The 13,300-nt window shown below is 40.0% G+C and overlaps 1 protein-coding gene across 1 annotated transcript in view; it reads right to left on the reverse strand.

Moving 5' to 3' along the window:
* Positions 1–13,300, reverse strand: part of tjp1a (tight junction protein 1a) — a gene marked incomplete at its 5' end in the record, with an annotated part of 96,090 nt that overhangs the window by 66,951 nt on the left and 15,839 nt on the right. Inside the window, one exon of the mRNA XM_079216855.1 lies at positions 12,021–12,234. Within this exon, the coding sequence (XP_079072981.1) occupies positions 12,021–12,234 (214 nt within the window). The remainder of the gene's footprint in view (positions 1–12,020; positions 12,235–13,300) is intronic.

Consider the following 13,300-nt stretch of genomic DNA (forward strand, 5'->3'; position numbering starts at 1 on the left):
TAAATAACACCAATACTGCTACTTTCCCCTAAATTAGTCCCCCCATCATTCTGCTCTCTTTTCCTTCTCCGTCCTTCCATCTCCCCTTGCTGTTTCTTTTCTCATCCTATCTGCTCGTGCCCTTCAGTCATTCCTTTATGCCTCCTCTCTGCCCCCTTTTTCTGTCCCCGTTTGAGAAAAGCTGACCTGCAGACTCTCTGATGCGACCAATCAATATCACACAGAGGACAGCAGACCACCCAACATGCTAATATGAAGACACACTTCATGCAATGTATGCAGTTGGGTATCCCTTCAGCTAAGATCTCACACAGCGTGCACATACACACCCTACAAATCCAGAGTGATTGATTAATTTAATTGAATGTCATGTGAACTGGTCCATATGACCCTTTGTAAAATAAGGCTCTCTCCCTTACGGGCTGCTGCTGTGCATGTCATAGATCATGGCTTCATCTATCAAACCAACATTGATCCTGAATGCCCTTCCTCCCTGACATTATAGATGCATGGCGAGGAGCTAACATGAGGGATAGGGAGCATGTCACCATGCAGAAGGCTGTCTTTAAACAGCTAATGAATCACTGCGATCAAAATCAAAGCTAGAGGGAACCTGAAAGTTACAGCCTATAGATTTTCTGCTGGTTTATGGTGAATGCGATTAATGAGTGGCTTCATCTGCTGTTACGCATGGTAGGCATGAACCTGTGGAAGTGATCAATCATGATAAGCTGGAAAAGTAATATAAACTGACAAGTGAAAAGTACACAGTGTAAACAGGAATGTAAACCATGGCCTTGGTGCTATTCCTATATGTTATGCAACTCTGTACATTTGGCTTTTTGTATTCATTACTTTTACTTTTACTATTACTTATATTATTATGGTAGATGTCACTGGTAATAGAAATTCGTTTGTCATTGAAGCTAATTTGAACTGCTTTACTGTATTTAATGTTGGGTTTTATTTGTAACAATAACTCATATTTTATAAACTGATCATACAGTATGTTTTGAAGGAAATCAAAAAAGCAATACTTGTAGTTATTAAATAAAAGTATTAGGGTAAAACGTGTAATATTTACCTCTGAAATATAAAGTAGTATAAAATGGAAATATTCAAGTACAGTTAATGTACTTCAACACTGTACTGAAGTACAGTACTTGAGTAAACATACTTAGATACTGTCCAACAGAAGCAGTAGTAATAATAGTCATTAGAGGTAAAACACATAAAACTACTGGCCCTATCTTCATGAAATTTGGTTAAAAGGTGTAGCATGGGCTAAGAAAGAACCCATTACATTTTGGAGCGGATTGAAACACAGGTTGAATACACGCATTATTTTTTCACTGATGGAAATCGCTGTAACATTGTGTCCCACACAAATTATATAAATTTCCCCGCAATTATACTGTATGTCTTTCAAATGTAGCATAATATTATGATGTATCATGCTGATATGATATGTAATGCTCCAATACATCACACACAAGTCGTCATCACCGGTAAAACACACACACACACACACACACACACACACACACACACACACACACACACACACACACACACACACACACACACACACACATTCTCGCCATTACACATATAATTCCTAGTGGCAATTGCTTATTTTTCTAACTTTAATGTTGTTTTTTCATTATATAGTATTAGTGATGCCCCTAGGGAAGGGTAAAGACAGAGCAGTCAGATATAGCCTGCTGATTGCATGTGCAGCTTGCTCTTTATTGCATCATCTATCTACAGAAGTTATATACATAGCCTCAACAGTCATGTATGTAAGTATGTTTGCCTGAGTGTGAGTTTGTCCACTAGTGCAGAACAATATGCTGCAGCCAAGACACCTGACTGTTGAAAGAGGTTTAGCCTCACATTGACACAAGCATTTACACAATCACTTTCTCATGATGTAATGTGACTTTAAAGTAAACAAGTAGGGCTATATATACACACACACACATATATATATATATATATATATATATATATATATATATATATATATATATATATATACATATACATATTCACATACGTACATATATACGTACATACACACACACATATATAAATATAAATATGGAAGCCTTTGTTATCTTCCAAATAAGCTGGTGGACTAATTTTATTTGCAAATTCAGCAGCTTTTGGCTGCTCTCTGGTTTTAATTTCCCACACTCATGATCATATTTTGTTCTGAAATAGCCACTGTTGCTGCTACAACACCACACATCCTGTCCCAGACACACACACTCGCAAAGTTACAGGCACAGAACAGGTACACATACATAAACATAGACAATTTTCAGTGGCCTGTTTCAACTCAGGTAAGATAAACGACTTGTATGTGCAATGCAATTTTGCCCTGTTGTGCCCTGAGAACAAGGGATGAGGAAAATGAGTTTTAAGGCGTCTGCGGAGCCTCCTGTCTATCCGGGGGAAATATATTCATCTAATCGGAACATCCTGCACCCTGCTGTCAAACTATTCTCTCATCTCTCTTACAGCCATCCATGTCATAACCTCCACTCCCCAATCTCATTCATCACTCCGTTTTGTGATCTCTCTTTTCTACTCTCTCTGTCAGTCTGTTTGAGTGTTTGCCATCTTTAGTCTGCGCCCATCAGCCCATTTAGTCCCAGCCCACCACACCTCAGTGGTCTGCCTCAACACAGGGTAGATGATGAAGTCCACTACACTCAAACAGTCCGGAAGCTGGGTGCAAAAAATGCTACTCAACTTAAAAATGGCATAATCTGCTGCGTCGCTGTTTTTCTACATGTAATATATTACAAAAAGATTTAATCAAAAAATATAATTATTTGCATCACCACTGGTTTGTTTTCAGTGAACATATACCAGGAGAAACATGAAATGGTATAGATTTGACAGAGGTTTTGGAGATTGGGATGGGAGCAGCAAAGAGAAGCATCCTTGAGTGTAAATGTGGTTTTAGTCTCTCAGACCAACAAAAGAAAAGTGTACTTGTTCTTTATTTAAAGCACAAACATACCACTTAACCACAATAAAGTAGTGAACATTGTTTTACTATTGAATAGGTTAATGAACACAGCTCGATATGGAGGTGTGGAGAGATACAAAGCTGCCGAGGGCTGCTGGCCTCCACAAACACACGTTGTTAGGTCAGGAGGGGGAGGGTGCAATCGATAAATTAGACCTCAACCACAATTTTTGGAAATGGAGGGACGTTTTTGCCAGCTGAAATCACAAAACCAACCTTCTATGATATGTTTCTGCTTGCTACATGTCAAATATGGTATTATTTATTGGGTGGAGTAAGGATTAGCTAGTCACCTCAAATCACATTCGGTTGGATAACTGAATATATCCGCTTCAGAGTTCAAGGTAAGTCACAACACATTTGTATATTTATAACTAGAGATAAATGAATACCTAGGAGGGCACTCAGAGAGTGCAGACTCTTCACCGAGACCAATCCGCTCCAAAATGTAAAGGGTTCTTCCATGGCTCATGCTACCCCCTTCCACCAAGTTTCATGAATATCACGCCAGTAGTATTTCCATAAACCTGCTGACAAACAGACAAACCAACCAGACGAAAAAACACAACATCCTAGGTGGAAGTAATTAAAACAGAGACAAAGGATTAATTTTAATGAGTCTTTGAGAATAAATTAGTTTTAGTAGCCTGAGATTAACCAAATCATAAATATAGGTGGCATGTTTGCACATCTGATTTAAAAAAACAAACAGTAACAGGTCTTTGGAAGGCACTGACCTTGTTGAAAACAAAGACATTTTACTTTAGATAATGAGACCTTTAATGGTACACAGTTCCATAACTTGAATTCTATGTGATCGGGTCTATGACTCCGTTTCAAAGCCCTGAAAGTACATGGTGGTCATTGACTAATCCTAACCCTCTCACGAAACCTTTGTGTGTATTCCCTTTGCCTTATTTGGACTAAGTGGAAAATTAAAGCCACGGTACAAACCAGAGCTCATTGATCTCACCAAAACAGTGTGCACTTTCAGCTCAAGGACTAAGAATATCAGGTCACACTTAAAAGCAACACACACACACACACACACACACACACACACACACACACACACACACACACACACACACACACACACACACACACACACATTCTCGCCATTACACATATAATTCCTAGTGGCAATTGCTTATTTTTCTAACTTTAATGTTGTTTTTTCATTATATAGTATTAGTGATGCCCCTAGGGAAGGGTAAAGACAGAGCAGTCAGATATAGCCTGCTGATTGCATGTGCAGCTTGCTCTTTATTGCATCATCTATCTACAGAAGTTATATACATAGCCTCAACAGTCATGTATGTAAGTATGTTTGCCTGAGTGTGAGTTTGTCCACTAGTGCAGAACAATATGCTGCAGCCAAGACACCTGACTGTTGAAAGAGGTTTAGCCTCACATTGACACCCAACGACCCAATGACACTGCTGTAAGGAATCCCTCCTCCACAGTGAAGAACACATAGGCAGCTACTTTGCATTAGAAGACAAATAGAGGAGCCATCGGCCGGTATTGAATAAATGATAGCTATAATCCCAGGAGAGTTCACCCAGTTTACCCACAGATTTGAGATTCTCTTCTTCACAGCCTTCACAGTATTGTTTTTTTCATCACACAAAAATAGCTTCAAGTAAAAGAAAGACAACACTGCATTATGAAATAGATAATTTCTCCCATCTATTATTTATGCTTCAGACTTACAATCATGCATATCTCGTGATGGTCCACAGCAGTGTAAGAGAAAAGAAGCTAATGTATTTGTGTAACATGCTCTGAGCATCTGATGCTGTTGCATAAAGTGAGATGAAATGGATACCGAGGCCTTTTTATAGTCTGCATGTTCGACACTCTTGATGGAAAAGGAGGCGTGCAGGTGTGCTCGGCGGTCATATACAAACTTTGACCTCAGCTGAATAATGTATAGGATATAAGATATCTTATCATAAGATATATGTTCTGAGATTTACTGTTGGTATGCCATGTTTTAGATGGTGGGATAAAGTTGGAAAAGACTGTAAGAATGGAGGATTGCATCTTAAAGAATAAATAATAACAATAATATTAAAAGATAAAACTGTGAAGCATCACTATGGTACTGACTCTTTCTCTCACTATGTCACTAGTGAAGCCTGAACCGCCTGCTATATTCACATCAGTGTCCGTGGAAGTAAGGTTTGTACGAGAGCGAATAACAGTTGAAGAGGCTTTGAGATAGATGTTTGAAATGGAATATAATTGCTAGTAATGTTATGTTATGTATAACATTACATTGTCAAGGAGGCGCAACGTATTGGTGACTGTTGATTTCACGGGCCATAATGACAACTAGTGTTGTCTTGACTGTTTGGGGTTAATGAGCCTTTTTCACAGCAAGCGTGTTGTGTTGTAATTAGTAGGAAAAGCACATTGTGCTACTAATAACACTAACGACGGCGCTGTTCAAGTGTCCCAGTAAACCATGACAGCGAGCCAGCATGCACAATACCATCCTTTATAAAACGGTACGTAGGATCCACACTAAGTGTTTGCGTACATACAAAAGAGGAAATGCACGTACGGCAAAAAATATTCAGATTTATAAAACCTTGCATTCTCCTGCCAGTGCGCAATTTCCTTTTATAAATCCCAAATCAACCTGTAAATGTGTGCAGCCGGTCCAGCCTCACATCTACACGCCCACACTCAACCATAAACGGCCAATGCATGACTGTTGATGCATAGAAATGAGCTGCTGATGAAAGGGTCTTTACTGTGAATCACGACAACTACCGAGAGGAAGAACACTTGTCACTGCCAATTCTTCCATTCACGCAGTCCTCACAGTGCCAGAGTGTCTACCGGGACGACAGGAGGCAGCGTGAGGAACCATGGTGACTCCAGTGAGCTCTGATACTCGGATCAGATAGCTGTTTACAGTTTGTCGGTGAATAGTACGCTGTCTCTGTCACGATGGAATAAACCATGAATGAATAAATAAAGTGTTGTTCACTGCAGCGTTTTTACTCACAGACACTTTTGAAAACTAAAATCGTAATTGGTGATATATGCCCAGTATTAGAAGATTATTGCTCTGTTCTGCAGTTCTTTAACGCCATCTGAGGGAAGGCGGCATACACTTCTTTCAGGACCTGTTCTGTGCGTACGCAGCGGTTATAAATGAAACCCCTGGACCTTGAATCTGAAGCAGCTAAATATAATTCAGCCATTTCTTATTTTAATTTACACGCCTGCTTCTCTTACTGTGACGTGTGAAAATATCTATATGAATAGCCTTTATAAAGTATCTGCATTACACTTGACCAAACGTGTTTTGTTGACAAGAAAACCACACAACACTGTAGAAAATGTATGTTTTTGAATAAATTGTGGATGGGCTGTATCGTTTCTTTCTAGAGATGAACAGTTGCATAAAATCAAGTAATCAAGTAGTGAATAGGCAGCTAATTATTTTTTTTGTTAATTACATCATTGTAACATTGTTTTGAGCGTATATCCTTAAAAGTGGAGCTGACACAGTCGGTCCGGCCTCATTCTCAAGCTCATTCACATGAACGGAGGAAAGAGTATACCGTAACTCTGGATTTGGTTATTGGTGCATTTTACAATTTATAAGACCTAATTATTTAAATAAGGGCTATTCAAGGGTTTGTACTTGGAAGTTGATTAACAAAAGATCTCCTTCCCAATGCAAGTCTATGGGAAAAAGCTTGAGGCGCCCCCTAGTTTTGCAATAATTATGTGGAATATCCTTCGACGTAGATTGAAAACTTATTTCGATACAGCCAATCAAGCCTTGAGTAAAGCAGTAATGTCCAAATATCCCAAACTGTCCAAAATTTTGCAGAAAACTGAGTGTTCATTTTGGACCATGTCACTGAACAATCCAATTTAGTAAATATGTTTTCTGGGTCTTGGTCTTTAATATGACAATGTGTAGACCAGAACTACAGGCTTGGGATTTATTTTATAGAAATAATCACAAATGAGACAGTAGGAGCAAGCTCAAATCGTGGCACCGGCACCTCGTATAGGCACTTCCTGTTTTTGTGGCAAGCTGCCACAAAAACGTGGCAGCTTGCCACAACAACTAGTGGCAACTAGAGGTGCCACTAGTTGTTGTGGCAAGCTGCCACAACAACTAGTGGCAACTAGAGGTGCCACTTGTGGCAGCTTGCCACAAAAACTAGTGGCACCTTTAGTTGCCACTAGTTGTTGTGGCAGCTTGCCACAACAACTAGTGGCAACTAGAGGTACCACTAGTTTTTGTGGCAGCTTGCCACAACTTTGTGGCATTGCCTCAACTTAATCGTGGCACCGGCACCTCGTATAGGCACTTCCTGTGGCACCAGGCATCAGGTGCCACTAGTTGTTGTGGCAAGCTGCCACAAAAACTAGTGGCAACTAGAGGTGCCACTAGTTTTTGTGGCAGCTTGCCACAACCATGTACAATATTTTTACACTTGAATAAACAATAATCAAATACAAAGAAAAACAACTATTCGTGGCATCTGGTGAGATGCCCAGATGCATAGTTTAAGGATGTCAATCGTCAATGTTGTACTCCCTAGAAGTAGCATTTCCATCATGTGGTTTTTGCATTCATTTGCAAGGTTTCCTTCTGAAACCAGTATTTCTGCACATATTGAAGATGAGTGTTATTGACCCATTTGGCCACAAGAGGGAGTTTACCTTTGTGTGGAAGCTTTTGTCAGGAGTAAACACATGCAGGTATGTTTCTCTTTTAAATTGTTTTTTTTTTCTGAATTTATAAATCCACTGTGCAATGTAATTCGTTAGCATAGCCGTTCATTAATTTTCTGTTTTGATATTGGTTAAATAAATTAAAGATTGGTATTCTGGCTATTGAATATCTATTGAATCAAATATCTGCCTCTGTCTAATTTAACTCATCATTCATATTTCTCCAACCAAATCTAATATTTATTATGTAGGACTATTCATTTTTTGGTTAGACTTAAGTATTGTAATGTGAATAATGGCATACAGCCTTCATAATAATTGATATTCTTTTGTCAATTTTAATCAAGCCATTCATTTTTTTAACTCCTTTCTAAATCAGACCAAAAAAAATAATTGACTGTGCTGTAATTGAGAAATCAGCCAGGTATGCATTTACAAGGTATGTACATAGTCTTTATCGGTCTTTAAATAATGTATTTATTAATTTAATCTCTCTTTTTAATTTAATCTCTCTGGATCAGAAGAAATAAGCATTTTAGTTTTTATTCATTGGTTTAAAACAGACAAAGACTTTCAAGCTTGTTTTTATTATTATATAGAATACAATCCATAATATCCTACTGTAACAGAACTAATAATAACTAGTAGTAGTAATATTAATGATATGTGCACTGCCACCCTGTAAATTATATGAAATCAAACATTATTAGTTTATGTTTCACATTTGAATATGCTTATTTGTCATTGTCTTTTATGACTGTATGTAGAGATAATGACATTTTTTTACAACAACTTTTTTTATATACATATTTACTGTAACAACAGTAAATATTTCTCTGTTATTATTAAGTTATTTTTTTAATTGGCCTTGCTTTTTAATCTTCTTAAGCATTACTACCAATGGGCTTCTAATGGGGCTCAGTGTCTCCCTCCAACACTCTCAACAGTACAGCGGACAGTAGGTGTGGATGGAATCACAACCTTGAGTTGCCCTGGTGAAAGAAATTGCCCGTACATAATATAACATCGCCTTGTTATGAATCATCTGATACAGTCTATGAAAGTGTATAGAGAGCTTGAATTATATGATATGTCCATGACCTACGTTTTATGACAAACACTATTTACATAATCAATATTTAAATGGTTACCAGATTTGTCGTTGAACATTGATGTGTATATCTTCTGTAGCGTAGGTTTCCCTTCAAACCGGTAAAGGTAGACGTTGGGCGCCCAGTCTCCATCCAGTCTCCACCCAGTCTTCAATATAAATGGTCAAATTATATTTGACCATTCCTAGATTGCCTCTTTGGCACCACCCTCTTTTCTCTGTCAGGGAGGGAAAGGGCTGTTCTGTGCTCTTAATTTTCCCTTTCTGTTACAAACTGTATTTATTTTCTTTTTATTTGTTCAAGAGGGACAATGTACAATGTACGTGTATTGGATGCCATTTTAAAAATAATGATAAAGAACCTTGCAAATGAATGCAAAACGACTGACATCCTTAAACTGTGCATCTGTGCATCTCACCAGAAGCCACAAATAGTGGCAGGCAGTTGCCAAAACATCTTCTGAATCTATCCTGCAGCGATGACAGCTGTGGCCACAAATACCTGCCACAGCGGCCTTCTAGACTTGAGCTAAACATTCAACCAGAAAACTATTGTTGTGCCTCAATGACTGTCTATGTACCACAATATAGCCTAATTAATAGACCTGTGTTTAAGATTTGACAAGGTAGGTTGATTGACATTTTGATTACAATGGTATTCAACTAATTCTTAACTCAAACCTAGCCTATATTGTTAATACTTGTATTCTTAAGAGCACTTAATGATTTATGTTCAGCAAAAAATGACACAAGATTAGTTAGGGAAAAATATTTGTCATTATCAAACAAAAAAGTGCAACAAATAAATTGCTTAAAAAGTAGCCTTTTAAAGCAAAACAATAGATCAACACATAAATAAAATAACAAAAAATGAGGTATTAGAAGGAGATCAAAAGCTGGGTAGAACGCGCGCCTGGAACGCGTGTCTGGAACAGACGCGTCTGGAACGAACACGCACCTGGAACGAACACGCGCCTGGAACGAACACGCGTCTGAAACGAACTCGCGCTGGAAGGAACGCACGCTGGAAGGAACGCACGCTGGAAGGAACGCACGCTGGAAGGAACGCGCCTCGGTCCAAAATCAGAAAAAACATTTTACGTGAGAAATTAGTTGTGTGGCGTGATTGCGTGTGAAAACATGCAAAAGCATGTGTCACACGGCGAAACTGTGAGAGTTGGTAGCTCTGATAATATATACCTTCCAGGACCTTAAGCAAGTTGCGGCACCGCTCTCTCTAACACAGGCAGATGCCTCAAAAACTAGTGGCACACGAGGGGCAACTCGTAAGTGCCCCGCAAATGCTGCCTCTAAAGTAGTAGCAGCTCCCTCTGGCACCGCGGCACCTCCCTCCGGCACCGCGGCATGTGCCTCCAGCACTGTGGCAACTGAGCAGGAAGTGCCTGTACAAGATGCCGGTACCGCAATTTGAGCTTGCCCTCTCTCAAATGAGATCACAATATTGGCTGATGTATTTGCCTCAAATAGTTCTGCCCTATTATTTACCCCAGGAACGCATCTTCCACTCAGAGGGCACCACGACTGCTACAAGCTTTTGTTTTTGTGGATGACAGAATAGCAAAGTTGCATCTAACTTTCATTCACCATCATTCACCTCTATAGCTCTAGTGCAACCCACCTGCTTACTGGAATCATGTCTGCGAAGATATAGCAGTAAAGTGTTTTATTCAGGCCAGACAAATTGCTGCCAAGGATTATGGAGCAGAGCGCTCAAGGTTGTTCTAAAAATCGATGAGATATGTTCGGCTATGTCTCAAAAGTAGAAACTGACAGGAAACTTCATGCCAGGAGACAATTAAACCGACAAACTCGGTCGAACAGATGTGTGTGTTTGTGCGTTGCATCATTCAGTTTTGACGATGCTATGCTGTGTCATCCCTGACAGTCAACCCCACCCTGCGACTTTCTCTCTCTACCTTGAACCCTCCTACACATCAATAATGGGTAAACTTGAGTGAACTGTAACCATAACGAGTCCACTCTTTCTCTGACAACAGGCCGGCTGCTGTGGAGGGGAAGCATAATGACTCCTTTCACAGGCACACCAGGCTGCTCTCAATTAAGGCCAGCTAAAATACTGAACACCCAATGAGCACACACACACACACACACACACACACACACACACACACACACACACACACACACACACACACACACACACACACACACACACACACACACACACTGCAGACTGTCAACATGGAGAGGAAGGACAGGGGCAGATGAGGAAACATCACACTGTGAACATTTATTAAAGGAGACATCTGCAGAGGGTCAAGACATAAAGAAAGTAGTAGGGGGAGAGAGAGACATTCAGTCGTACGGAGCAGGAGACAGATTTATCTGTATCTGTTTGTCCACTGTGATCCCATGCCACGAAAAAACAGCCTCACCAAGCATGCATTAGTAGCAGGTTGGCATGCTTTTATATCATAAACCGTTGGTTGCTTTCCCAAAAGCCACATCACTCATAAACACACACACATTTTTAGGTCCAAGCAGCTTACCCAATCATTTATCAGATTAATACTTTTTTACGAGAATAAACCAGTCATAGAGAGAGACATATGGAACGTGTTAAAACTGTGCTCATCTGGAAATCAAAGACATATTGCATAACCAAAGGTCACACTGTGTATGTGTGTGTGTATGAGTGTGTGTGTGTGTGTGTGTGTGTGTGTGTGTGTGTGTGTGTGTGTGTGTGTGTGTGTGTGTTTGAGTATTAGTGCTGAAGCTTGTGTAAATGTTAAATCTGAATTTTTGGACTTCTTAGACAATTATTCTCCCTTGAAATCAAAGTAAATGTACTTCAGTCAAAATAAGCACAGCACATTTTTAATGCAGGAACATAAAATATAATTGCTGCAGTAATAAAAATAAAAAACAATAAATAAAATGTGAAAATAAGTGGTTTCTTCACCACTCTTTGTGTCCATTATTTTGAGTCCTATTTTACGCCCAAATGGCAAATATTTGTTGCTTCCAGCTTCGGAAATTTAAGGATTTATTGAATAAGCGAGAAAATAATCCCCAGATTGATCAATAATCATTAGTTGCAGCCTTATTATCCTGAACTCCTCCTCTGAGTGTACATGTTAGGTTGGTGGGATCGTGAATGAGTCTTACATTGGAGTCGAGCAGATCCATGCTGTCCAGGCTCTTACTGCGGTGAATGCGGCCTTTGATGCGACGCAGGGAGGGTTTACCCTGGCTCATGGGCAACGAGAGGGTGGAGGTGGCAGGCATTGCCATAGCACCAGCGCCACCGGTAGCACCTGAAGGCCCATCTGAACACCCGGGAGCACCTGAGGGGGATGTGTCTTCATCTTGGGGGGTTACCCTGCAACAGATAAGACAGAGAAGCAAAGATGACATTAGAAATGACGCAGGCACAACAATGTACTGCCATTTAGTGGCTCAGCCATACTTCCCCTGTCTGAAGTCACACACAGCTAAAAGGTCAGGTGGTCTGACTTCAAATGAATGCTAATGTTGCTCTGTATCTTCTGGATGTTGTAATGGGTAAGTGGTTGATAACATCATAACAATGCCATGACAAAAGTGGCCAAACAAATCAATTAATGAAGATTTAAATACATGTAAATGTGCTGTGTGCCACTTGAATGCACCTGTTTCATTCCACTCAAGCTATAATTGACAGTACAAACACATCTGTCAGACACGATGTCTGTGTCTGATGTTGTATAGCTTGTGGGCTCAACAACTTGAAGTGACCACATCCATTAAATACCACATGATTCGCACTGATCATGTTTTATCAAAAGAACAATCCGCACTGCCAGCAGGCACTGTTGCATATCTGAGGGAAAACATAAAGATGCCTGGATGATCTAAGTGACATAACTTTCCTCTTGCTGTCTTTAATTTTAAAAGGACATTCTCTCCTTTTGGCTGTAGTTGCATTCCAGCATGTGTGAATAATTGGGTTGAATGTCAGTGGGTAGCTTGCAGATGGAGACTAGGTATAAAGCATCCACTTGTCTTCTATTATAAAGCCCCAATGAAGCTGCTTTGCGTCTTACATGCATGGCTGCAAAGGGAGGGAATCTCCAAGGTAACTTAAGTTGAATTGCTGAGAAGAAAAAAAAATCTGTAATTCTTAAAAATGTTCAACCTCATGCCTTAAAGGTGCAAGATCCGAGATTGGGAACATTTTTGATTGCCTCTCATCGGCTATCAACATGGCAACGGCTCGCTAGCGGCACACAGCTAACGGTGCTAACAGCGCTAACAGTGTAAACTATGGTGAAAGTGCTGACAGAGCTAACAATGTTAATCTGAGACGGAGCCGGGCGGTGGGAGCTACGCTTTCGCGATGGCGCTGTCGGTCAGGAAAGCATCAGCTGTAACCGCCGTACGCGAGCTGTGCAGAGCAGCTGCCGGGG

This window comes from Taurulus bubalis (genome assembly GCF_910589615.1).
Source record: "Taurulus bubalis genome assembly, chromosome: 4".
Taxonomy (NCBI): domain Eukaryota; kingdom Metazoa; phylum Chordata; class Actinopteri; order Perciformes; family Cottidae; genus Taurulus; species Taurulus bubalis.